At 48.1% G+C, this 27,359-nt stretch overlaps 1 protein-coding gene across 4 annotated transcripts in view; it reads right to left on the bottom strand.

Annotated features, from left to right (window-relative positions):
• Positions 1-226: 226 nt before the first annotated feature.
• NTM (neurotrimin) overlaps positions 227-27,359 on the bottom strand; it is a 931,059-nt gene continuing 903,926 nt past the window's right edge. Inside the window, exons 5-10 of one of the 4 annotated variants that reach the window (XM_055304696.1) lie at positions 21,602-21,736; positions 19,573-19,693; positions 15,146-15,297; positions 11,996-12,031; positions 6,385-6,417; positions 227-1,984 (exon numbers count right to left, since the gene is read on the bottom strand). In XM_055304696.1, coding sequence (XP_055160671.1) covers positions 1,884-1,984; positions 6,385-6,417; positions 11,996-12,031; positions 15,146-15,297; positions 19,573-19,693; positions 21,602-21,736 — 578 coding nt within the window. In that variant the 3' untranslated portion in view covers positions 227-1,883. The remainder of the gene's footprint in view (positions 1,985-6,384; positions 6,418-11,995; positions 12,032-15,145; positions 15,298-19,572; positions 19,694-21,601; positions 21,737-27,359) is intronic. The other 3 variants (XM_055304697.1, XM_055304698.1, XM_055304699.1) reach the window with 3 other exon arrangements.

Genomic DNA, 27,359 nt, shown 5'->3' with positions numbered 1-27,359 from the left:
ACTGGACCCCAAGGAGGGAGCTAAAGAGCAGCAGCGTGAGTCAGATGCCCGTTCCCCTCCACATCTCCCCCCTACAAGCCAGGCAGTCTCTCCTACCCCTCAGCCCCTGCCTCCCCCCACCCCCCGGCTTGAGAATGAGGTACCACACCAGGTGAAGAGGGACATGGAACACTTTTTAATGTCAAGTCAGAGACAACCCCTCCCTCCCCTAGCCCCCAATCCCACTTTCCCTCATCACATCCAGGACCCCTCCCCGAGGCCTCTCCCGTTCCCAGACTTCGGGGGAGGAAAAAAAAAAGGTTATCTAAAAACTGCATTTTCTTCTCTTTCATACACACGCACACAAAGGTGGGAAATTAAATAAAATGAACCGAGAGGACTCAATTCTCCAGTAGTCACAAAGGCATCAGAGATTCCCATAATGGGCTAAAGCAAGTGGTTACTGACTGTTTAGTTGGTTCAGTTGCTTGCTGTTTGCTCACGCCCCAAGGCATGATGGAGAAGCCAGGCCTCCTGTCAAGGGCCTTCGCCTCCGAGAGCCACACCTGGAAAAGATGCTGCGCCTGGTATTAGTGTTTTGTTTTGTTCTGTTTTCTTTCTCTTTTCACTTTTTATAAATGTCTCTGACGTGTAAATAACCCAAGAAAATAAAAAGGCAGGAGCTGATTTACACAATTACCAGTAAACTCTATCATCTTTTAGAAGATCAACACACAGCTAACGCCATATACAGCATGCAGTAATGTCTGAGAAAGGACCCTGCTGAGAAATAAAATGGCTAGAACTCTAACAAAAAAAATATATGCATATATATACTGTATAATATATGTCATCAAAAGAAGCATAGCCAACAAACTCAGGATACAGTGCGGATCACCCTTCCATTTCTAAACAGCAGGTAGAAGCATAGTATTGTCTGCATTAAATGCCAGAATAAGGAGAAATCTGTAGCGCTGGTGGAGATGTTGGTTAAATCGTATGTGTTTTTTTGGTGGATTTGACATATCCTCACCGGGTGGTTAATGCCCGGTGTGTGGTCCACCAGTTGTAAACCTAGTTAAGAAGTACACTATCTTTAATGTTTAACAATCATACTTCTCTTCACCCCTTTCATTTGTGTATTTTTTTTTAGTCTCGTCTTGTTTTTGCACTAAATTCTAGACTCATATCAGAAAATATAATTAATAAAATTAATAATGAACCAGAATCCCTTATTTAATCCATGGTGTCCATGTAGTAAAACGAAACCCCCCCCCCCCAAAAAAAAAGAAAAGAAGGTTTAACGATATCTTTTTGTGACTGTTGATTGTGGGATTGTTGTAGCTGTTAGGCTGTCTTGTTTAGTTTCCTTTTTCTTTATTTTTTTTTTCCTTGAATTTTGCACTTTGTCACACACACAACAGTGGCACAGTCTCTGAAAGGAGCCACAGCGGCACATCCGGGCCTGCACGACTCACTCTGTTTGTCTCTATTGAATTTGGGATGGCCCACTCCAGAATTTTCCTTGCTGGGGGCACGGTAAGGGGCAGAGTGGCTGAGCCCGGGCCACCCTGGTCACAAACAGGTCACGATGCAGCTGTGGGTTGGTCCAAAGGCCGGTGTGCCTTCCTTCCATTGGGGCAGAGAAAGAAAACTCAGCTGTGCCTACGGATCTGCAAGGCCTGCGAGGCGGATTTTCAATTTCCCTTTGAAAACGTGTTTTCCCAAAGTGTTCTTTGTTCCCCTCCCTCGAATTTGTGTCCCATTAGGCTGTTTCTTGGAATTTCGTTGGATTCTAGCTCATAAGGAATGGGGGTGCTCTGGTCGCTGTCGGAGTTGCCGTTGCTGTGGGGTGGGTGGTTGCTGTGGCAGCAGCTTCTCCCGGGGGGGACGTGGCGCTCGCATCAAAACTTGAGGAGTAGGTGCAAGACCAGGAGAGGTAGCAGCCAGATGCAGCCCGCCCTCCGCGACGTCCCGTTGTTCACTTCGCTGACTGCGCCTGGGCCTGCAGAGAGAGCACACTGGTCACGGCTGGCAGCGGCTCTGCCTCTGGGGAGGCGACCCTCTCCCTGCCACGTGTCGTGGGCTAGCCCCGCACACGAGGCCAGGGAGGGGCGCTGCCCTGGGTGCACCCTTCTGCAGCTTGGGACCCTCAGATGCATGCTCCCCGCCGGCCAGGAGAGGCGGGGAGGCTCAGGTGACAGTGGCCTCACCCCCTGCCCGTGCTGAGGCCCTGCCTCGGGTCACGCTCAAGAAGGCGGCACACGGATGGATGGTGGACAGAGAGCTGCCGGGCAGAGAGACCCGGTACCGTGTGTGTCTCCATCTGCCCACTTCTGAGCGGCGCCTGCCCGGACACGCCCGGAGGCCCCCAGCTGCCACCCAGTGCACTGGGGAGGCCACATGGTCTATCCCCCACCACCGCGGCCCCGAGCGCCTGGCCTCTTCACCATGTGGACGAGGTCTCGGTGGACCTAGCTAGTGTCCTGCTCCCAAAAGGGGTCGAGGTGGTGTCGGGTAAGGGGATAGGTGGCCTCCGCTGTGCTCCTGCAGGTGAGGGGAGGCTTGTGTGGACGCGGGCCAGGTGGGCCGCTGGCAGGTGCGCGGGAGGGGACAGGACAGGACGGGCCACGTGAGGGGTGCAAGAAAGCCGGGAGGTGCCTGACGGGTCCCAGCACTTTCCCAATGGCTTGAAACATAAGCTTTCTGGCCAACGGTGCCCGCGACACTTGGGTCTGGGAGTGGTGACCAGCAGGCCGCATTAGGAGCCCCACATGGGCTGGGGACGGAGTGCGGGCACCTCCTCAGCCTGGGCTGGCTCCAGAGGGCTCTGTGGCGCAGATCGGACAGAGGGACTTAGCGCAGCTGCCCCCAATGCCACGTCCTCACAGATGCCAAAACACCAGTTCAGACCCCCCTGCCCGCTTGAGTCGGATGCTGCAGAGCTTCCAGACACGCCGCTGGCCCATGCGGAGCAGCGTGAGGCCAGCCTTCGGGCCTCCGCGGGGCTCTTCAGCACGTGCTGGGGCCCCTGGCCTGGAGGCACTGCCATCTAATTTTACTTCCTAGACCCTTGGCAAATCTCTGGTTCTGGGCCAGTGGCTCAAGGGACGGTCTGGAGCTTGAGAGGTACCGGGTGCCCTAACCTCATGTCCACGGCCAGGCGGTGCCCGCGCTTGGGACGTGCTGGGCGCGGCCTTCTGGGTGGCACAAAGTACAGGCCCGCCCCGGGCCGCCCTCCTCCCCTCAGCCCACGCAGGCTACAGGTGACAGGAGCACTCCTGCGCTCCAGGGACTTGCGTCTCAGTCTTAGAGACGCTCGTCTCTAACCACTGCTCACTGACTGGCTCTGTCCTGGAAAATCTGGCCAGCGCGCTCCAGTGCACGGACCGTCAGGACCCCCGGGTCACGGGCAGCTGTGTTTTCTGCAGGACACCCTTCGGGAGCCCGGCAGGGAAGCGCGGCCTTCTCGGCTGAGGCTGTGTGTCCTGTGCCCCAAGGAAGCCCTGCGGCCCGGCCCAGCTCCCTCGCATCCGGACCCTTGCCCCCACCGAGGCTCACAGCAAGCCACGCAGCTGGATTCGGGGCCAGTGGCCCAGTGGGCCTGGTGGAGCGGGTTCCCGTGAGGCTGTTGTCCGCGTGCCTGGCCCCATGCTCCTGGCCGCGGGCCTCTGAGCCGCGGGCCTCCCCCTTGGCCTGTCCTGCCCTCCCGAGCGCGGCCCTGCAGCCCGCTCCCCCGCTCACCCAGCTGCCAGGCCCGCCGCCCAGAAGATGCTCCGTGGAGAAGGGACGGGGTGCATGCCACTGCTCTGCATTTAGCGGCTCTGGGCTCCTGCCTGCACCCCCACCCCCCGGGCTCCCTCCTGCACCCCCCCCACCCAACCTCCCATTCGGGGCCGCCTCTCTGGCGGGAGTCTCAGGGAGGCCAGGCAGACAGCCCGGCAGGGACCGGGCTTTGGTATCACGTGGGGAAGTCGGGAGCCCACGTTCGCAGCCAGGGCCTCTGCAGTGCTGCGGGGGGAGCAGGGAAGCACCCCAAGGTGCCCCACAATGGCTGAGCGGACGCCTCTGCAGGGGCATCCTCCGCGGCTACGCCCCCTGGGTTGCTTTCTGCCTGCGGGGAAGCTCCACGAGGGCCTGCGAGCGGGGTCCTGACCTGTTGCGTCACAGAACCTTTCCCACGGAGGACGGGGAGGCCACCAGGTGTGCTGGGCCTCCTGCCACAGCATCGATCCCTGAGGTCTCTGTTGCTCCCTGTCCTGGGCCAGCGGGACACTGTTGCTCCTTTGGGGGATCCTGTGGGGGATCACGTCCCTCCGGCCTCCTCCTCCTCCACTGGCTCCCTTCACCCCGCCCTGCCCCACCCTCCCCCGGGCATGTTCCGGGAACCTGGCCTGGACAAAGCTGATCCCAAGATCAGGCAGCCCCAGGTGCCCTCCCAGAGAGGTGGGCTGCATCAGCTCTCCTTTCTGCTTCCACAACCATTCACGGACCGGGCCCTGCCACCTGCGGCCTTGCCCCCTTGAACTTCCCCAGACGCTCATTCTGGAGCACGGTCACTAGGATTCCGTGTTCGTCATGACTCTCACCGGTGTGGGTCCTGCAGCCCTTACAAAACGTCATAGTCCAGGCCCAAAGCATTATAGTCCGAAGCGTCCGCTTTGTAGGACACGCGCGACATTCGGTCACCTGCTTGCCACCTGCCTCCTGAGACGTTTTGCCTGCCACACCGCGCCGCACAAGCGCCGGGCACACGGGCATCCGGCCCACTTCCCTTCCCGCCCTCGTACCTCTGCCCCTCCGCCTGAAATGCCCTTCACCCAAATCACTCCCACTCCTTCCAGATTCTGTTCTGGGCCCCAGTTACCTCCTCCAGGCAGACTTCCTTGACTTGGCTCCTGTTTTTTTTTTTTTTTTCCACAGCACCATATGCATCCAGCTTTTAAAATACACACCATCTGTGTCTTATTCCCCTTTATTTGTCTAACGTGGGTTTCCTCTTCTGTGCTAGAAGCTCCTTAAGGGCCGGGTCTGTGTCTAACTGGGCCCGTGGCAGGTGTTTAACAAATGTTTGTTGAAAAAAGGGAAGGAACCAGAACATTTTGATGCATAGTGATGTGTTCCTGTTTACTTTGCCTCCCTGTTTTCCTTTGTCTTAGGATTCTACTCAGAGAAAAGAGCAAAAAGACCAGCCGAACCAAAGCAAGACACTCTTCCTCTACCTCTATCTCAGTTTTCCCTTCCAAACACCCTTCCCCTCTTTTTCTGTCCCTGAATGTTCTTACGGTTGAGGGAAAGTAGACACAGAAGTAAAACCATGTTGATTAGGATTTCGGGAAGAGTTCTTGCAGTGGGGAAAGGTGTCCCAGCCCCTCGAAGACACTCAGGTACGAGATGAGGATTATTCTCTTCAGATCCCAGGTGTGGAAACAGCCTCAGAGGGCTTAAGGGACTTCCCCAGGCTTCCTTGACTTCTGTCTCCAAATACAATATTCTTTCCACTAACTCAGGCACTAACCCGTCACATTGTGCAAGTCACACATTTTCCAAGAACGAGGAGGGGAAGTAAGGCCATGGGGCCCGTCCCACCTAGGCTCATGTGGCTACCCCATGCTTGCCAGCACGTGAAAGAATTCTAGGAGACGAGGCCCCTTTGTCCAGGAAGGTGTGGCTCACAGATCCTGGGGCAGGGCTGCCTCAGAGCACCAGCTCAGCATATCTGCCTGGTGACATGAGCCACACAGATGAGGCCTCCGTTTATCACGCAGCCATGCCTCCACGCTGCCGCGGATGCCTTTATTCCCTTTACCTCCTTCAAGAGCTCTGGAGGCCTACAATGACGAGTTACCAGGACAGCTAGGGTCCCAGGGAACTGTGATGAGTGTCAGTGTGTCCATCAGAAACATCTAGTGGGAATGAAAGCCTCAAATAAGACGTGTTTTATTCGTAGCCAAGTGACTCACCCTAGAGCTTCCCCCTCCCTCCCACCACTTCCCTTCCAGCTCCAAGTTAGAAAGAGAGAAAGAGAGAACAGGGTAAGCAAAGGACAGCATGCAAGGCCAGGGTCTAAGAAGATCATTGCATTAGAGCATCTGCACGTAAGGAGAGGCCAGCTTGGTATGGAGCAGCCAAGATGTGGAGTGACTCTGGGCCCTGGCAGGTGCTCATTAGTGCTGCCAGCAAACAGCAGTTAGATGTCTACAAGTGGAAGCTACCCAGGGGGAATGCAGGTCCTTGGAGACAGGTTAATCGAGACTGGCACAGAGATGGCCCAAGGTCAGGGAAGGATCCCACTGGGCTGCTTCCTGGGGTTAGCTCAGAAGAGAAGGCATCTGGGAAGAAGGTGAAGAGGTTTGGATACCCATCCCCACCCAGGCAGAGCGGCCTGGAAATAAATATACCAACCTTGCCAAGGGGTCAGAGCTGTAGTTTTCACTTCTAAAAAAAAATTAAAAACAAGCCGCTGTTAAGGTAGAAAGCAGTCAGAGGCATGTACTTTGTCCTTAGATGGCTCTGGGAAAGAGGTGGCCCTCCTGGCCCCAGGCCTTCCTCAGCCCTCCTGCACTTGGCTCTTGCTGTCCTGACCACAGCCCAGCTCTCCTATGTACATCCCTCCACTTTGCTGGGAAGTCAGTTGCCATAACGTTGAGTGGGCGTGGGGGGCTGGAGCAGGATTTGAATGATGGTCACACTGGATCATCGATCCAATGGAGCCAACACATCCATCTGATAGTAGCGAGGAGACTTGGTGCCCCGGGGAGCCTGAGGCCCCGAGCCAATCAATACTTCTTTGTACAACAACTTTCTTTCTTTGGCCACCAGACTATCCCCTAATTGGTCTGTAAGCCTTAAGTATAAAATTGGCTGATACAAATGGATTATACTGCAGCAATCTGAACATAGGTGTCCATGCCACATTTGAGATGTACAATGTTGGCATTTATCTACGCATTTTAGAAATCCTGTGCCAGAGGGCCCTGGCTTGTGATGCCTGACTTTCCTTGATGAGCCAGGCTATAGCAAGCTGGCCCAGAGGCGCAACCTCGTGTGGTGAGACCCGCACCTATGCTGCTACACTTGCACTTGCTAAGTAGGACCTGCTTGTAGGGATGCCCACTCCTCTCTGATGATTAGACCATGAAAGACCCACATTTCACCAAATTCAAGCCTTCTGTACAATCCACAGAGCCTTCCCTGCTAATAGCAGATGTCCTGAGTGGCCATAAGTGGTCCAGTCTCGAATATTTCACTTCCCTCTTTAACTAGGGGTCTCTGCAGTTGTTCAGCCTGGATACAGAGAGGATGCAAAATCCTTTCACAATGCATTTGTATATGAAATCATCATGATTACACTTTATAATATTTTATATCTTATAAGATATCTTAATGTCTTATAATTTCACTCATAAATTATACCTCAATAAAGTTGAAAACAACAAAAAAAAGTGCATGGAGTTCTTTGCATAAAAGTGATACCACTCTCTGTGCAAAGGTCCTTGCATATAGGGGATCCCTGGGTGGCTCAGTAGTTCGGCACTGCCTTTGGTCCAGGGTGTGATCCTGGAGACCCAGGCTCCCCGCATGGAGCCTGCTTCTTCCTCTGCCTGTGTCTCTGCCTCTCTCTCTGTGTCTCTCATGAATAAATATATAAAATCTTTAAAAAAAAAGTCCTTGCATATAGAAGGAAGACAACCTGGATATAATTCAACCTAAACTAAACTAAAACATTGGACCAAAGTCAGATGAATATGTATGTACGTATGCAAGCTTTCTATCTATTCTTTAAGGGCACTTGAGATATAATATCCCTCTTGACCGAAGTGGACATTAGCCAATGCTGGGAAGCCACTCTGAAAAAGATGTAAGAGGTGATGTATGATCAAAGATCAAAAGTACGATTCACAGATCTGATGTCAAGTCAAAGTGGTAGAGAAAAGCCAGGAGTGTTGGTTCAACGTCTTCTGTGCATTTAGCAAGGACAGTCCCTTGGGATGATTGCTGGGGCCTCAAGACCCACCCAGAAGCAAAGGTGGGGCTGTTTTCATGAAGTGTCTCATTCAGGCACCACTGACTTGAGTCTCTCTGTACCAAGAAGGATGACTGGAAGGAGGAACGAGGAAGAGGGACTCATGGACTATAAAGTAGTCATAGGCCTTCGACCCCAAACCACAAGCAGGCAGATGTAGGAACATTTGGTGGGGGCAGCCATAGACTGATGGGGTGCTAGTTTAGACTCTGCTGGAGGAAGGACACAGAGGAGGGTTCTACTTGGTAGTTTGTTGGCCCTAACAGAAAGAGGAATTAACGGAAAGTGTAAGTTCCCACCAGTGATCTAGACCAGTTGTGATTTTCTGAAAGGCAAAGATCTGTAAACAGCTTCATCTGAATTTTTCCAATCCAGCTACTCTTCTCCCTGAATGTCTAACACACACTACTTGAATAAGGTCAGTACTCTTCAGCGTCCGCCTCGTAAAGGACTATCAGACATTCATCCTTAGCTAGAGTGTATCCTTGAGCTTTTCCAGGTCGCACTGTTTTGAAACTTCTAGTTAAATGAAGTTGACCAGAAGTCCCCCTTACCCATCATCACAATGGGGGGTGGGGGGGCGGGAGGGAGTGCAGCCAAGATAATCTTTTTTTTTCTTTTTTCTTTCTTTTTTTTTTCAGCCAAGATATTCTTTATATTTACTCTGATGCTGCACTCCATCCCACCTGCTTTGATTTGGCACCAAGGAGAGACACAGAAATGCTAACATGCTTCCCATATCATGTGCGATGTCGTATCGCTGTTGCACCAGTGTGCAGGAGCGTGAGCCTTGCTTGAATCTTCAAGGTGCGTCCGAGCCACCCATAGGCGCATGTTTTTGAGTTCATTCTTGGCTATCAAGAAAACAAAAGATCCCTGAAAATCCAACCATTTTCAAGTATTTTCCTTGCCAAGGTTTGACTGAAGTTTGTGATTTTTTTTTTTGTTGATATATTAATGAGAAGCCATGTATAATTGGATAAAGTATTGAAAATAAAGAAAGAATGAAAGGAAAGAGAAGAAAAAAAAAACAAGAAAAAAGAACCACTGCCCTCAAGTCTCTTTGTCGGTGTCTGCGGCCAATCCAGAATGTGATCTCTCTGCCACCGAAGCCAATGCTTGCAGCTAAACCTAAGTGCCTAGGCTTCTGTTTGATTCTGGGGCAGAGGAAAGCTGGTTGTATGCCAGCGCGGGTACAGTCGCCGTCCAGAAAGAGGATGGGAGACCGCCTTTCTCTACCTTCAGTATTTAGACACACGTGCCAGAGAAGCACTCACTGCTGGGTGGCTGCGCCTAATTAACTACCTTTAATCCTCTGCAGGGAAGGACTGATCATCTTTCCTGCTGCAACTTTTTCCTTCTGATACACAGAGTTTACTTACTCCCCCATTCTTTAGTAAGTTGGTTTGACAGTCACTGTGAGGTTCACAGGCATTTATCAGCCAACCTTTCCCAGCCCACTGATACCATCAAATCTGACTTCATGCCTAGGAGATAAAAGACAAAGGACAGCGGATGGGAAATGAACAGCTACCAAGACGCTGAGTTTGCAGAGTGGGCCCCAGCACGCTCGCCTGCGAGGGAGCTCAGTGAGGGATGGTGGTGCATCCCCGAGTCCTTATTTATCATGGCAGGAGTCCTGTACCACCAAATATTAATACGAGAGGGTGACATGCAATCTGTTGTGTTTGCAAAAGGGGAGCAGAGAAATACTTCAAGGGTGGCAGAAAATGCTGAGGAGGAATGAAATTCTCTTATCAGTATCTCTCTAGTCCGTCCAGATATTGGGTAACAAAACAGCTGAGAACTTCTCTTAAAGCCAAGTGTACCCTGTCCATGGAAATCCATGCATTTGTATGAATCTTGCTTGGTATTTCTGAGATAAGATGAGCATAACTTAGGGGTATTCCCTGAGAAAATAGCAGACTAGCAAAGGAGGAGGTAAAAAAAAAGAAAAAAAAAAGAAAAGAAAAAAGAACTCAGATGAATGGAGAAATGCCCCAGGTGCAAGGTCTGTTTTCTCCAAGATATTCTTCAGTTGTACAAGAGTCCAATAGCTGTCCTGAAGACCGCGCTAATCCAAATCTTGGAACGTTCCAGATTGTCTGTAATCTACAACTTCTGGCAAAGACCCATTGCCCTGTACTCAACAAGAAGGAAGTGGGGTTGAGAGCACCCCGAGAATCTGAGAGCTGGCGCCCAGATCCTGTCACCCAAATGCACTGTTGCAGCAGAGAGGAGGGAGGCAGACGGGTGGAGCCTGGCCATTAGGTGTCCTGCCCCCACTCCCGTGCTCAGCGGCGGCCAGACGCGACTTGTGTGCTCTTAGTCCGTATTGTCATCATTGGTTCTGGTGTGGGACAGCGGCCCCTCCATCAGCTGAGCACACCTTCGGGTAAATTCTAACCCCGAAGCAGCCACTGCCTCTTTAAAAAGCTCCTACTCTCTCTGCAAATAAAGAGCTAAGTGATCCGAATGAGCTTGGTCACTTCTGAAAGCACAGCCTCTCGCACCGTCTCTCTTTGCTCCGTCCCGCACGCCTCCCTTTTACCATTTATGGTTAGCTACTCTCCTAACGCTCTTGGTTCTAGGTCCGTGGATATTCTTGCACCGGGGCTCAATAAACACAAGTCGAATCATAAATGGGACCTGATGCCTCCATTGACTTCACTTTTACTTTCTATTCCTTTGTTGCATTTTCCTGTTTGCGGTGCCCTCACTACGGCACCCTGCATCACTAAGGTGAGGGACGCAGCCCTGAATCTTTTCGTGATAAAAGTATTTTTTGCTCATGTGTCAAGGAGCTTCCCATATAACATATCTCCTTCCCTCTCCTTTCCCACCTTGCAAACCTAAGGCCAGCCTCCAAGGATTGTTTGCACAGCTAGATGGGAAGGGATGCAGGGGATGGGTGTGGGGGCGGATGGGATGAGACAGGGCAGGGATTGGGGCGGGAGGTGGGCAAAGCCTCACAGCTGCCTTCCTGCCGAGCCACCCTGTCTGTGGTCAGCACTGTCCTTGGAAGGAGAAAAGCGGCAGGTGCAGCGTGAGCCTCCTCCAGCCCTCGGCCAGGCTCCCTGCTGTCCCATTGCTCAGGCACAGTCAGCGACACCCCCTCAGCTAGGCTAGGGGACCTTTGTGAGTCACTTACGCTGGGCTGGCGGGCTTTGGGAAAGTCACAGAGGCTGTGTGCACCTGGGCAGGAAATGCAGGAGCTGTGTCTGGGGAAGGGCTTAACGGGAGATGAGATGAAGAGGGCCCGGGGACAAGAGTTTTGACGCTGTGATGTGACACCGAGGGAATTCCTGCCTTTCGGCCTGCATCTGGAGATGGGACAGGGACGATTCAAAATGCACCTGGCAGTGTTCAAAGCCTTTTTACTATGCAGTTTCAGCTGAACAGTGGGACAACTCTAAGGTATATAAGGCAGATCGATTTTATTTTATAGAAGAGGAAATTGAGTCTCAATAACATTTAGCAACTAGCTCATGAGAATAGGACCACTAAGTGTCAGGCTCTGAACTAGATCTCCGTGGCATCTCCCTCCAGGTCACTGCTTATGGACTCTCACGCCTGCTGCACCCTGCCCACCTGCCTTTCTTGGAGAATCTCGCTGCGAACCAGCTGATGCATTTCAGGGAATGCCTACGTCTTCACACACACGGTTTTTGCTTCTGTGGCTCAGGGGCCCCTGATAGGATTTTTCCTATGAAAACTGCTCAGTGGTTTGGACTGTCTCCCTACTGGTTCAAACTCATGCTCTCTACCTTCAGCCTTTACACTGATCTCCACCCTCCTGGCCCTTCTGGGGCAGTGTGGGCATGGAGAGAGGAAAGCTACCCTTGGAGCTCCATCAGCTCCAGTGACCTTAGCTTTCTCGAACATCCTCTAAGCAACTTCACAGACAGGTAATGAGGGGTGGGGGAGGGAGGGTGGGACTTCGGGAGAAAGGGGAGGGGAGAAAAACCATAAAGCAAGGGGGATACTGACCTTGCAACAAAGTTGAGCTTGTAGGCTCATTTAGTTCTAAATCGGGTGAGGGACATACAGGAGAGAAAAATGAAAACAAACATATATATTATATACAGCCGCTATATATTCATCATATATAGTTTGTATACTGCCTTTCACATACATTTCTGGGGGAGGGTGGATAAATAAAGGAAGACACAAAAACCAAAAGTGGTAGGACAAGATGCAGCATGAGAAACACTAACGTGCCTTATGCTTCCATCCTTGGACGCGATGGTTGAAGAGTGAAGGAGCTGGCCACTCATACATTTCCCAGAGCTGTGCTGAGCTGAGGGGCTGATGTGGCAACAAAGGACCAAAGTCCCTTCCCAGATGAGGTTTCTTAACCTCCCCCCCATTGTCTCAGTTTGGGAGACCAAGCTCAGGAACTTCTGGTCCCGTGGCACCGCAGCAGGAGCAAGATGGCCCCAAGAACCACCACGATGGGGGCCCTGCAATCCCTGCAGCCTTAGGGAGCAGGTGCACAGGACACTGGTTCACCATAGGAAGGATTACCCTGCTCCATCTGGCTTAAGGGGCCCCGACATACTGGCCAGGATGGAGCCTCCCTGCACAGCACTCTTCACTTTTCAACGTTCAGGTCACATGATGAGGGCATGCGATTTGTGTGAAAGTTGGTGGCACAATGGAGATAGTTAGCTGGCTTTCTGTGGTGCTAGAGGAGAATGGGCTGCATCACAAAGTTCACACATTTGCATGACACCAATGCTGCCTTCCCGTGGCCCTAGTCTGCTTGAAGGGTTCAGGCTGGGGGTCTGCTGACAATGGGAGATGACACAAGAAACTCCCGTAGAAGTTTGTATTTATTGCTGATGGTGGGCCTCCATCACGAGTTTTGGGGCTGCCCTGTCTGGACTAAACCTCAGTGAGAGCCAATGGGGTGGAAACACCCACCTCGCACACTAAGGACGTTTACTAGTTCCGCGGAACTATGTCAGCCGCTGTGAAGGGCACAAATGGTCTCTCATTTGAGGCTTGAAAATTGCTTTCTGTTGGATTAAATTTGGAAAATGCTCCAGCCTTTTCTCCCTCTTAGAGATTTAGCATATAAGGAAAAGCTCTGAGACCTCCGCATTAAAGAACATTCCCGGGTGTACCCCATTCATCTTGGTTGATGCAGTTTTTCTAAACTTATCTGAACACATACTATCACGTTTTCATTTTTTTTTTGTGTGTGTATTTTTTTGTTTGTTTATTGTTTTTTGTTTTGAGAAGCCTGGGCTCTAGAGGGCTGGCAATTGGAGGAACGTCCCAGTGACACACAGGGCGAATGCAGACAGACCAATGGTGGGGAGGCAGAGGTTCTAATCGCCACCCAGGGGTCTGCTGAGAAGAGCAGATTTATGGCGCATGCTTCACTGCATTCCTTGTCACAAACGTCAGCTATTTCACTCTTCAGGTTTGTGCCTTCTCCATGTTCTCATCTTCAGATGGCTTAAGGGGAAGAGGCCAGGGAATTAGACAGTAGTGATAAAGCCAATTGCAAAACCATGTCATGCATCCCAATCAGAAGAGCGAGGAGGTCAGAGGAGGAGGAAGACTGTTTACAGGAATGAGGGCTGCTGTGGGTGGAGGGCAGGGCTGGGGAGGGGTGGATGGCACCGCTAGGAGAGCCTCAGATTTGCAAGGCCAGGGAAGGAGGGGTCCGTTCCTTTATAATCCTGGCCCTTCTGTTTCTGCAGACAGACACCTGCCAGAAAGGCGAAAAGGCCTGACAAATGTGAGGGGCAATTATGACTATCCCTGTGTGAGAGATGTCAGACAGATCAATCACTCTAATCACAGCTCTGCCCATTCTGAGCTCCCAGCTCTGGGATCAAGGGCAGCCATCCCCTTCCCAGCCCCCTTTGGATAAAGCTGGGCTTTGTTTTATGTGCTGGATAGAAGGGGGGCCGAATAGGATTTGGAAGCAGAGATGGGACAATGGAGCAGCACAGGCATATTCGGGGTTTGCTGGATACACTGTGCCCTGGAGGGAGGTGGTAGGCGCTGGGGGTGAGGGTGAGAGACCTGAAGCTATTGGGGTTTTCCAGGAGTTCTCAGAGAAAAAAGGCATTCCTGTTCTTGCTAATTGCTAATTTCCTCACTTTCCCTCGCATCATATTCAAGAGTGCTTGGCACCAGGGCAGACTAGGGGAATGGATTTGAACAATGCCAACGTCCTGAACTTGCGAGGGTGTGGAGGGATTTCCCCTCAAAGGCAACCTTTGGGCCTCAAAGGCCTGCAGGATGAACCTGCATCTCCCAAGGGTTGCAAGTCATGGCCAGAGCCTGCAGTCCCGGCTGCTGACACGGACCTCCACACCCAGGCTCACCTCCGTGTCCTTGCTGGAGACATCCACGATCTGTGAGGGAGCTGGTTTGTTTGCTTCCTTTACTTGCTTCTGGCACCAATATAGTTGCCAGGTGTGTAAGGAAGAGCAATTTGCTGTGCACACATTAGCCCTCCAATAAACAGTTGTGTAATGAATTAATGCATGAATGACTATGTGACTTCTGGCGGGATGGTGGCTTGGCTGGACAAATATATCTTAATCCAGTCAGACAACACCCTTTGACACAAATGAAGAGCAAGGAAATCCCCGTTTCCTTTGTGAATTCTCCCTCTGAAGCTAATATTCAGGATCCCGAGGCCCATGACTCTACTCTTATAAATAGAATCCAGTTTCTCCTATGTCCCAACAGCCGGGAAAAAGTTCAGAAATGGTAACATTTTACACTGGTCTGGTGAATAAAGTATTGAAATAGTAAATGTCCCTCTCTGAATGCTTCACTATTATACCCAATTCGAACCCCCAACCCTAGTCAATTGAGGAGATCTTGAAGAGAAAAAAATGTTCTCCATCCCAACATCCTTTTCTCCTGCCTCAGGGTTTTGCCCATTACAAATGAAACGTGAGCATTCTTTCTCATTTTCTCCCGGCTACCGGTGCCCATCCATGCACTAGCTTTCTCTGTCACTCTCCTCCCGTCTCTTCTCATTCACCTCTGCCCAGCTTCTCCTGATTCTCTTGCATGTACCACTCCGTCCCGGCTGTTCCTTCCAACTCCTTCTGTCCCACGTGACCCTTTCCTGCTTTCACTGCCCAGCTCAGGGCTCAGTCTTACCAAATAGTGTGATGCTGGCATTGGTGTGGCCCAACTTATTGGAGGCCACACAGGTGTAGTTCCCATAGTCGTGCTCAGAGACATTGAAGAAGATGAGTTTTGAGAGAAAAGGTCTGTTTTCCACTTTGACCCCCTTCTTTCCTTCAACCAGTCTGAGAGAAACAAGAGAGAGACAAAAACGGAGAAAAAAAGGAGATGGTTATATTTTTCTCATAGGAGGAGGACAGACTCTGGAATGAATGATCGTCTTATTGACTCCTTTCTGACATTATGATGATGACTTTTTCTCCCCTGCTCAAGTACACAAGTTTACACACAATGACATATAGTTGTATTTCTCTATTTTTGTGCATGTGCTTGGGGACACTCTTGGCACTACACAGATAGCCACCACATCCCCTGAAGGCAGGTGATGAGCCTGCTGTGTGACATTCAGACAGTCATATCCACTCAGTAGGTGCTCCAAGTGTGGACATAATTGATGCTGATGATAAGATTAATGAAGATGATGATGATGGCAACCATAAAATTAAAAAAAAAACCACAACCCTCAATGTTGGAAGAGAAGAACCTGAGGGGTTTGAAAGAACAAAGCATTTTCAAGGACTTGGGTGATAAAGAATTATGAACTTGAAGCATTCTACAGATAATAGCTTATTTTTGGCGGTGAATAGGATACAAGAACCTGGGATCACTTTTAGATCACTTCAGAGCGAGGTACTCTGAAGGGCTTGGGAGGTGGTCTGCCTGAGTATTATAACTCAGTCCAGAAAGGATTATAGATCCTAAGCACATGACCATCTAGAGCCTGGACAGTCTCCGTGAGTGACCCGTTATGGCCGCCCAATACACCACAAGGGCTGTCCTTGGTGGTAGGGAAGGGTCACAGAGGGCGAGGGGGGAAAACACATATACCTGCTAGAACCGTGGATACCTCTACTGGGCAGGTGGAGAGCATAAGGAGAACACTGCTTAGGGGCTGGTGGGGTCATATCCTCTATCTCAGGAGGCTGTGAGCAAAAATTCCTACTACCATTGCATGTCTACACGGAAATTATGAGACCAACCCTCTTCCTTTTAAAAGCTCTGCAATGTCCTATTTCAGAGAATGGGCTTGAAGCCAACCTCTTACTTTCCCTGAAATAATTTGTCTTCCTTGCCCAGAAGCTGAGCCTATGCTATGGGAAAGATACATTTTAGGGAGAGAAATCCTTCTGAATGGAGGATCTCAGGGAACATGGTTTAGGGCTTGGCTGGGACAGGATGTGCAGAAAGTAAACATTGTCAAGGTAGACGTGCATCAGAACAGGCGCAGGGGACAGGAATTGGGGCCAATGGTTGGTTTCGGAGTCATCAGACCAAGAAATATAATATTCAAGGCAGAATAGAAAGTGAAGCCCAGCAAGACAATGATGAGAAAATGCTCCATAAACTATAAAATGTTATTCAATATACTATATTTCTGTGGAGTCAGACATCAAGACCTCCCGCCTGTCCCTGGGTTCCAGCATGTTTCTGGCACAGAGGACAGCTGCTTCGTCATCATCTGAAGATGTTGTCTCTGTAGGACTATAGAACGGCTCTCGCCGTCACCCCAACCCCTGATCAGAAGAGAAAGTCAGGCTCTGGCTTCGGTTCTCGCTCAACATCTGTCTCCTGGGAAGTCAAAAAGGTTGGCTGGAGGAACTTGCTTGCTTTTCATTATGTAGATTTTCCTCCGGGAGCTTTTTCTCTCTCCTAAGCTAGGGGCAGTGAACTGGCCTGAGTCCACGGACTTCATTAAAGTGTGAGCGCTGTAGGAAGGGAATGAGGCGCCCGGCTGTGCTGCCAGACGCCACCCTTCTATTTCCAGCTTGTTACGTAGATATTGATCCTCTAGGGGGTGCTGTCCAGAGAAAGCCCTACAAGCCCACCCACCAGGAGGTTTTCGAGAGCTCTTCAAGTGTATTGATCCCATTTGCCATTTTGACGCCCTTCCTGGCCTGGGGAGGAAGCCTTCACATCAGAACCAAGCTGTGAATTAGATTTCAGCGCTGCAGTGGCGAGAGACACTTACCGGAGCAGGCTCCTGCCCTGCTTGACAGCTCTGAAATGTCTTTAGCTAAAAGCAGGGTGGAGTGGCGCGCAGTGCTTTGCAGCACTTTGCAGCTTCTGGAACGGCACACTTGCCTCTTCTCTGTGTGGTCACACATTTCCCCATCCCATATTGCTCCCAGCCTTCGGGTTTTTAGTGAATCTGAGGCTTTTCATTGGCTCATGCCCCCATGGATGGGTGGATCTTATCAAGTACAGCATCCCATTTTTTTTCTCCCTTTGATTGATGACACACACAGTGCAGCTGGGTAGTACTAGGACGTAGACAAAAGAGACTTCTACCCTAAATTTTGAGAAAACTGCCTGTCCCCAATATATAAACTCCGTTGATTTGCCCCAGATGTCTGCTTATGTCCCTGGAAATGGAGCTAGAGTAGAGCTGCTCCCCCTCCACGGGGTCCGCCTGGAGGAAAGGTTGCCTGCCAGCCTCAGTGGCACAGGATGGATTGGCAGGCAGTGACAAGGACTTCGCAGCCAGAGTGGCTCTTGCTGAGCAGGGTGTCAAGAGGACAGACAACTCCACTCAGTGGGAGAGTACTGGAAATAAATAAATGAGAAGCACATGGAAAACTGACCAGCATCGGTTAAAGGGGAGAAAGGAGCCCCCTTGAGAAGAGCTTGGACAGTGGGGGATCAAGGCTGCTTGAGCCAGGGGTGTCTGAAGTCTCTGAGGGACCCGACTGGGCTTTCTTCCTCCTGGGAAAATAATGCATATCCAGCTCCTCTCCTGTGACACAGGGGGCGCAAAGCAGGGCCGTCTTTTCCTTTTTTCTTACCACTGGCCATTTATGCCCATGTCTATGTCTATGGCCACATCGCTTTTCCTCCACATATTTTAAGATCTCATGTTCTCCTACATTTTTGCTTGTATTTTTTTCCATAAAGAATTAAAAAAAAATAGGAGGCATCTGATTCGTTTGGGGAAAGACCTGGGTAATCGAACGTTCAGGAAATGGCTGTGTAGCTCCGTGGTGTTTTGTTACTGTTGTTTCTGTTTCTACTAGGCTTTCACATAGGAGGCCCCTTAGTGGGAAGAGGGAGGGACAAGGAAAGCAGGACTTGCAAGAAAAATGCTTCTTTAATGGGAAGATGTTACTCCTTTCCGCTTGATTCTGAATTCCTAGAAGGGGGGAAGCCAGCTATTTCTTATCTCTTCATGTGTTTGCTTTTCTTCTTTCTGCCTCACACGCTTCGTCTCTAAAATGGGCTGGATGAATAGGATACACCTTGTTAAGGAGCTTCCGGATTTTGTACTTCAAGATGGAAAAGCACTGCTTCTCATTTGGAAGAATTATGAGAGGACGCAACGACTCTCATGACGGAGTGACGTGATTCCGAGACAGGGAAGGTTTTCGGATGCTGAGCAACCTCATCAAGAAAGAAACCCAAGACGCGCTGGGGATGTTCTAGGTAGCAGGGGCACAGCTGGGTCACTGCTGGCCTGCACCTGCTCAGTGCTCCCTTTCTCACCATCTCCCTTGGGCTGTTTGTCTTCTGCAGGTTCTCGGCCCTGTAACGCCTTCCTCCTCCACCCCATACACACCCCAGACAGTTTTGCATCACCCCCTCCTCGGTTCTATTAAAGTGTTTGAACATGGGCAGCTCTCGCACATTTATTCGTTGTTCACCCACCTTAAAATAGCTCTTTGATCACAGTAATTGTCGTGTTGCCTGACTGTTCTGAGCTGGTGAACCCTGTGCTAACTCACCATTTGAGAACTCCTCGCAATGACAATCTTCCCTGAATCACAACAGATACCCCGATGATGGCTGCAACAATGAGAGGGAAGGGAACAGTCCCCTTTCTTTTCCTTTACCTTGAAAGAACAACCCAGGCACAAAGGGAGGGCTAAAGCGGGTCATGGACTCTTTTATCCATTCCTATCGATGGTGTCCGGGACTGAGCTGGAGACCTGCTAACTTCTTGGCCACTTCCAGCACCCCGAGAACATTCCCAGCTTCTTAATGCAAGCCACACAGTGTGTTAAAAATAGCTATGGGCAGAACACTTTATTTTCTTGGCCTACAAAAAAATTCACAGGCCTTTCAACATTTCTGGTGGCCTTTCTTAGAGACTTTGCTTTTCCAAAAAAAAAAAAAAAGTTTTCTTTCAGGCTCGTTGATTGGCGAGCGCTAACTCTGCATAGAAATGTTAAAAGCAGAGCTGAAAATCATGAATAATCAGAAAATATATCCTCTGCCCCCAACCCCTTGATAGCTAGTGGGAACTAGAAGAAAATTTTTCAGAGATTCATTTGTAACCATCTGGAATCAGGAACCTGGAAAAACATCCTTCTCCTCGGGGGCAGGTGGGGTAGGGAGGAAGTCTTTACCTTTTGTCATCCTTGTACCACTGGAATTCAGCAGAGGGAACAGCTGAGGCCTCACACTGCAGTGTTCCCTTCTGTCCCACGGGGACGCCTGTCCCCTTAGCTTCTGAAATGTATGGTGGATCTGCAGAGAGAAGATGTGCGGTAGCATTTTAGAACGCATCCTAAAATGAGGCAGGCTGCCTCATTCACTGGGTTTGGTTTTTCTTCCCTGCTCCACCTCTGCTTGCTTGAGCTGACAAATTGATACACGAATTGCGCCAGAGAGTGAAACCATTCAACACGGTGCTAAGGAAAAGCTTGCCTTCCTAGCAGGTATTGCTGCTGTTTCCCTCTGTGCAGAGGTGGGATGACCGGGTATTCAGGCATTTTTCCTGTTTAAACTTTTGAACTTTCGTGGGAGAATGCCAGTCCATCAACCCTACACTCCTTTAATCTGCCTTATAGAATTCCTGCACACCAGGTTCTTGCCAGAGTCTATAACCTCGAACCATTCAATTCCCATCAAAAGCTCAGTTGCAAGAAATAATATTCATAGAGAATTGCCTGAAGGATAGACATATCAGTCATTCTTCCAGGTATCCCAAAATGGATCCTTGAATCAAGCCAGACCGAACTAGACCAGTAAACTTGGCCTGCGTTCATTTGAAGTCTTTACCTAACTACCCTTGGCAATTCCAACCGTTTGCATTGAAGTGCATTATGAAAAAACAGCCGTAATAAACTTGGCATTCTATTTATTGCAGAAATATCGTGCGTGATGTTGTTGACTATATCTCAAAGCGATCTATTTGTGGAGACACTAAAGAGAAATTTCTCTTGGGTCTCGGTACCAGGAAGAGCAGTGTTTCTCCCGAGCAACGAGTTTGCTTTCATCTTATGGACATAAACCTTAAAGCAGATGATGTCTCCTCGCTTTGATTTCACAACTCAGAGCCAAATTCTGCACCTGCATCTACTCTCCTTGTGGTATGTGTTTCCTGTGTTCATTTATCCCTAGCTTTCACTTATCATCCTAAATAGGTTTTCCCTTTGCTCACATCATCTTATTCTCCAGGTTAATATTTATTAACTGAAAGTCATTTCGAGTCTCTTTAAAAAAATCAGTGGCACAAATTTTGATATATGTATATAGAGAGAGACTCGAAATGACTTTCAGTTAATATATATATATATAAAACGGTAGCATTGTTATACCTATTTCTTTGCTTCTTAAAGTGCTGTGTATTAAGTAGATTCAAATTGTAACAGAAAGCAAAATAGTTAAGAATGAGTAATCACTAAGGCACAATATCCTTCCCACACCTCCATCCCACCCAAGGTTAGAAAAGGAAAGGCTTCTTGGTTTAGTTCTTGGGTTCCATCCTGTCGTGAGACTTCCTGAAATGAGCATAACAGAGAAAACTTTCAAAATGTCATATGGAACTGAGTCAGGGTGTACTATGAGGAGTCAAGAAGAGAGAGGATGAGGAAGAAGGGGAGAAGTCGTGGAGGGTCAATGTCAGAGGGAACCTTGGTGGTATGTTTATTTATATTTAAATCTGGAATGTGTATTTCATCCATCAACATATGTAATCACAAAAGTACGAGGTCGCATAAATACCCCGTAAATATGTACCACAAATTTCCATAAATATATCACAAATTTCCCTCGTACCCCTAGCATTGCGCTCCCCACAATGGAGATGGCTGGACTAGAGAGTGAGGAGCTTGGAAACATTCTGAGGAAAGTATGGGAAAAATTGGGATTCAAGGACACATTTCTATAAATTATGCATTGAAAGCCATTTAATGATCTTCCAGGAATATAAGTCAAGTTTGGGGATTATATTAAATTACTTTCAGCTGCAATTTGTTTTAAACTCGAATTTGGAATTGCTTCTCTTGAGAGCAGAGAATGCACAATGATATGGCGCTGCTTCCCATCCCAGCCTGAGTCAGCAGCTGGCTCTGTGATCTGGCCCTTTGCTGTGGCCACGACCGTAGCCAGCCCGGTGCACGTGCAGGGCGAGGGGCTCCTGAGACCACTTACAGTTCACGGTGACCTTTACTCTCCGGACCACTGGTGCAGCCACATCATTGGAGGCGCTGCACTCGTAGTCTCCCGACTGCTCCCGCGTGATGCCCTGGATTTCCAGGTATTCGTCTTCACTCACAAAGCCCACAGCTGCAGGAGAAGGTGCAGTGAGAAAACAAACAGAACAAAACAAAACACCAAAAGTATGAACTTAGAAAATAAAGTATAAAATGGCTATGTCTGCTGAGAATTGTGCCATTTCCAAGTTCCGACTCTTGGGAACGATGCCCGTTCTCCATCCCCCAACTCCCTGCCCTTTTACTGCTTCCATCATCAACTTTCCTTTAGTTCCCCAGTGGACCAGCTGAAATGTTTGTGCTCCTGCCTAGACTAAACACAGAGTCTGGAGAATTACTGGTCCTCGATAAGTGATTAATAATTTTGACATTTACACTGCCCAAATCTTACCAAGCAGTGGGGCTCTGGGATCTAAGTAAGGCACCATAGGTGAATAGTAACTCTGACTTCAAGGTAGATTGAGGCTGAACCTTGAAGCATAGAGCTGATCACTGCATCCCAGACCATGAGTCAATTAAATTAAAAATATCAAACTAGCAGTTACATGCACACGCACGCACGCACAAGCCATAAAAGGCAGTGGAGGCACTGATAAAATAAATTTAAACTCCTATTTTTAGATTTAGACACTCAGTAAGATAAGCAAATTTTAATCACAAATATGGAAGAAAATCAAGATCAAGAAGACATGGCTGCAAAGCTTGCCCTTTCTTTTTTTCTTTTTTTCTTTTTTTTTAATTTTTCTTTTCTTTTCTTTTTTCTTTTTTTTTTTTTTAAAGCTTACCCTTTCATGTCGCCATTGAGACATGTCCCAGGCCTGATGTACAGACAGTCCCATTGCCTCACAGCATTGTTTGGGGTAACAAATTGCTTTTAAACATAAAAGCTATATATATATATATAAAAGCAATCCGAAAACTGTCACAGGCTGCATACCTGTTGCTTTAGAAAGTAAGCCCATGATCTGCTGGGAAGCACAGACTCAGGTGGAGACTCAGGTGGAGTGAAACTATCTTAACATGAGTAGCCCACATGAATAAAGGAAAGAAAGGAGCATTTGTCCCCAGGTAGTAAAACCTCTCCATAATTCACATGGATCTGCTGATCTAAAGCATGAAAATCAGAACAGAGAACCCAGAAGTGGACCCTGAACTTTATGCTCAACTAATATACAATAAAGGAGGAAAGACGATCCACTGGAAGAAAGACAGTCTCTTCAATAAATGGTGCTGGGAAAATTGGACATCCACATGCAGAAGAATGAAACTGGACCACTCTCTTGCACCATACACAAAGATAAACTCAAAATAGATGAAAGATCTAAATGTGAGACAAGATTCCATCAAAATCCCAGAGGAGAACTCAGGCAACACCCTTTTTGAACTTGGCCACAGTAACTGGAGAAGGACAAACAGTGTATGTTCTCATTCATTTGGGGAATATGAATAATAGTGAAAGGGAATATAAGGGAAGGGAGAAGAAATGTGTGAGAAATATCAGAAAGGGAGACAGAACATAAAGACTTCTAACTCTGGGAAATGAACTAGGGGTGGTGGAGGGGGAGGAGGGTGGGGGGGGGTGAATGGGTGACGGGCACTGAGGGGTACACTTGACGGGATGAGCACTGGGTGTTATTCTGTATGTGGGTAAATTGAACACCAATAAAAATTAATTTATAAAAAAAATAAAGCATGAAAATGACAACAGTAAGAAACTGGCACATACGTATGGTATGTAAAGTGACCATCCTATGTGTTCTGTGACATTGCTAAGGTCACCACCTTTGTCAAGGTAACTATAGAAATAACAATGACAGCAACCAGAAAATGACTATCTTGTAAAGAAGGGCCGTCACCTGCCCAACACCGCCTCCACTCCTTGGTCGTGAGAAGTCTGTGCCACTGTCCAGTAACAAGCCCAACCTGAGCATTTCCTCATACTTCTTCATGCCATATGGAACCCACACTATATATATATGTAGGCACTCTCTTGCCTCTATACCTACAGGAGAGCAAAAGAACAGCCTAGATCTATTACAGCAAGCTTCCAAAATTCACAAGAGCTAGGAATACTTTAATAAGTTTTTTTTTTCATTAATTTATTTTTATTTTTATTTTTTTTTATAAATTTATTTTTTTATTTGTGTTCAATTTGCCAACATATAGAATAACACCCAGTATAAGTTGAAAACAGGGCCAGAAGGTCCAGGCCAGGGAGAGGACAATCAACATTAAGCCATAGAGACTCACAGTGCCAACCAGTAAGAAACTTCCAATTATCCACAGTTACCTTTTTTTTGTTACTGTTTTGTAACTGTATTTAGGGGAAGAGGTACTAACACTGATTTGAGGAAGAGCGGAGGAAGTACGAAGAAAAGGTTTACATGAAGAAGCTGTGATTCCTTGTATATTGTCATTGTTTATTTTCTACCAACCTCAAGCCTGCATCTGTCAGTTCTTTCCCAGCTGGAATGCTGTAATTACTGTGCAGAGCATCTTGGAGACCAGTGTCACACTTCATATTCCCATTAATTTTAAATGGTAGTCCTTGGTACATATGTGTGGCAATTGGTGTCATATTTTAATTAGGCTTGCCCTACACCATCTGAAATTAATAATAGCTCGAATTACCAATGTAATTTATAAATTAACAGTGCCGTAGCATTAGGAAATAAATTAGCTCTGGACAGCTGTTTCTGGACTGAGCTCCAGTGTCGGAGCAGTGATTGGTAGGACCTCACATCTCCCAGGAGGCTATGTATTATGCCACCAAAGCAAGGGAACTAAAGGACACAGGGGTATCTGCATCTCTTATCCTTGCCTCCAACTAGAGGCCATGCATCCACTTTAATTTCCCTATCCAAATATGTTCTTGTGTGACGACAGCATGATCTATAGGGTCCAAGCTTGGATGAGCTTGTAATATGGACTTCCAAATGTCGGGGGGAGTACAGACCCATATGCAAGCACATAAATGCAAGGGTATTCACAATCAAGAACGCATCAAGTGGGGACGGGTGCATTGGTGTCTGTGTATATTTGTACATGAATATCAGGCAATCTTACGTAGGAAACGAAGTTGGACGGCTTAAGATTTGGGCAAGCTGTATGCTCTCCATCGATCTGGACTCCTGTTAGCAGAGGGAAGGGATTTACACTTAAGTCATCTTGCAGAAAAGCAATGAGGCTTAATTTCACCATCATATGTTCTCCAGACCAAATGTAGAATCGGAGAAAAGCCACAATGACTCTACTGCTCACCAATGTTACATGTATACTTTCTGATTAAATTGGGTAAAGCATGTGAAGATTGAGTTGTATAGTAAAATACTTCATACATTTTAAGTTTCACTGTTATTATCCCCCCCCCCCCGCCTTTTCCTCGAATACTTTTTTTTCCCTGGAAGCACGTAGAGCAAAGCAGGAGAGAAAAAGGTCGGAATACACATAGCAAATTAAACTTTGAACCACCAGAAATTCCTATAGTTGCTGCTTAAAACAAATGAATAATTCAACCACCACCTCCGCCACCACTGCCACCACCACCGCCACCACCGCCACCACCGCAAGCTGAAATTTACAAAGTTGGTGACTGAATTTATAGAGTTAGTGATTCAAGGAGAGCTTTCTTTTAAACAGCAATTGTGCTCTGGCTGTAAATGATCAACGCTTTATCACTCATATGAGGAACTTACAAAGAATATTGGGAGGGGGAACAGATAAGCACAGCATATTTTTTAAAATTAATTTTTATTGGTGTTCAATTTACCAACATACAGAATAACACCCAGTGCTCATCCCGTCATGTGTCCCCCTCAGTGCCCGTCACCCATTCACCCCCACCCCCCGCCCTCCTCCCCTTCCACCACCCCTAGTTCATTTCCCAGAGTTAGAAGTCTTTATGTTCTGTCTCCCATTTCTTCTCCCTTCCCTTATATTCCCTTTCACTATTATTCATATTCCCCAAATAAGTGAGAACATACACTGTTTGTCCTTCTCCGATTGACTTACTTCACTCAGCACAATACCCTCCAGTTCCATCCACGTTGAAACAAATGGTGGGTATTTGTCGTTTCTAATGGCTGAGTAATATTCCATTGTATACATAAACCACATCTTCTTTATCCATTCATCTTTCGATGGACATCGAGGCTCCCTCCACAATTTGGCTATTGTGGACATGGCTGCTAGAAACATCGGGGTGCAGGTGTCCTAGCATTTCATTGCATCTGAATCTTTGGGGTAAATCCCCAGCAGTGCAATTGCTGGGTCGTAGGGCAGGTCTATTTTTAATTCTTTGAGGAACCTCCACACAGTTTTCGAGAGTGGCTGCACCAGTTCACATTCCCACCAACAGTGTAAGAGGGTTCCCTTTTCTCCACATCCTCTCCAACATTTGTTGTTTCCTGCCTTGTTAATTTTCCCCATTCTCACTGGTGTGAGGTGGTATCTCATTGTGGTTTTGATCTGTATTTCCCTGATGGCAAGTGATGCAGAGCATTTTCTCATGTGCATGTTGGCCATGTCTATGTCTTCCTCTGTGAGATTTCTCTTCATGTCTTTTGCCCATTTCATGATTGGATTGTTTGTTTCTTTGCTGTTGAGTTTAATACGTTCTTTATAGATTTTGGAAACTAGCCCTTTATCTGATATGTCATTTGCAAATATCTTCTCCCATTCTGTAGGTTGTCTTTGAGTTTTGTTGACTGTATCCTTTGCTGTGTAAAAGCTTCTTATCTTGATGAAGTCCCAATAGTTCATTTTTGCTTTTGTTTCTTTTGCTTTCGTGAATGTATCTTGCAAGAAGTTACTGTGGCCAAGTTCAAAAAGGGTGTTGCCTGAGTTCTCCTCTAAGCACAGCATATTTTAAGGGCGTTTAAAGTGTGAAAGGAAATTCTTAGTTAAGAGCTACCAGCAGGGAAAGGAGCAAATCACTTGATAAAATCCTATGAAAAGAAACCCTTCATGGTCAATAGCTTCTCACTCGGAAGTCCTTCTTGTCCAAAGAAAACACACCCCTCAGTAGAAATGACATGCCCACCCTCCTAAAATACTGCCTCCATCATGTCGCACCTCTTCAGACTTAGTGTCTCCCTATTTTCTGTAAGATCAAACGCCAGCTCCACTGTCTTACGGAAACCCTGCATCAGCTAGCCCCAGTCTGCTCATACCGAATCATCTCGTACCTGTGCCATGAGGAAGGCAACAGGTCATCCTGGGGAAAAGCAAAAGTCTGGCATCAGACACACCCAGTCCTGTACTTGAAGCCTCTGGAGGAGTTAACTTGCTGTTACTCCTCTGTGCCATCATTGCTTCCTCTCTACAACTCAGAATAATGTTACCGACCTCTAGTGGTGCTTTGAGGATGGAATGCATGCTCAATGCACTTGGCACAGTGGAAGGCACGTGATAAATTTTGCAGGTGTTAGCACTGTCACCACCATTGTCCCTACCACTGCTGCCACAGCTTTCCGCCAGGCCCTGCCATCCATTTCTCATCTTGGACAGACATCATCGTTCCTTTTGGACAGATTGCATCTATCACTCAGAGCTGTGTTCTTTCTGTCACCGAGGCAGACACCACCTCATTTTCAAATCCTAATTCTTCCCTGAAAACTCGTTGATATGGGTTGAATTGTGCCCCCCCCCCAAAAAAAAGACCTGTTGAGGCCCTTATCATCAGCATGCACAAATGT

This window comes from Nyctereutes procyonoides, unplaced genomic scaffold, assembly GCF_905146905.1.
Source record: "Nyctereutes procyonoides isolate TBG_1078 unplaced genomic scaffold, NYPRO_anot_genome, whole genome shotgun sequence".
Taxonomy (NCBI): domain Eukaryota; kingdom Metazoa; phylum Chordata; class Mammalia; order Carnivora; family Canidae; genus Nyctereutes; species Nyctereutes procyonoides.
This window is presented reverse-complemented; position numbering and strand designations above follow the sequence as displayed.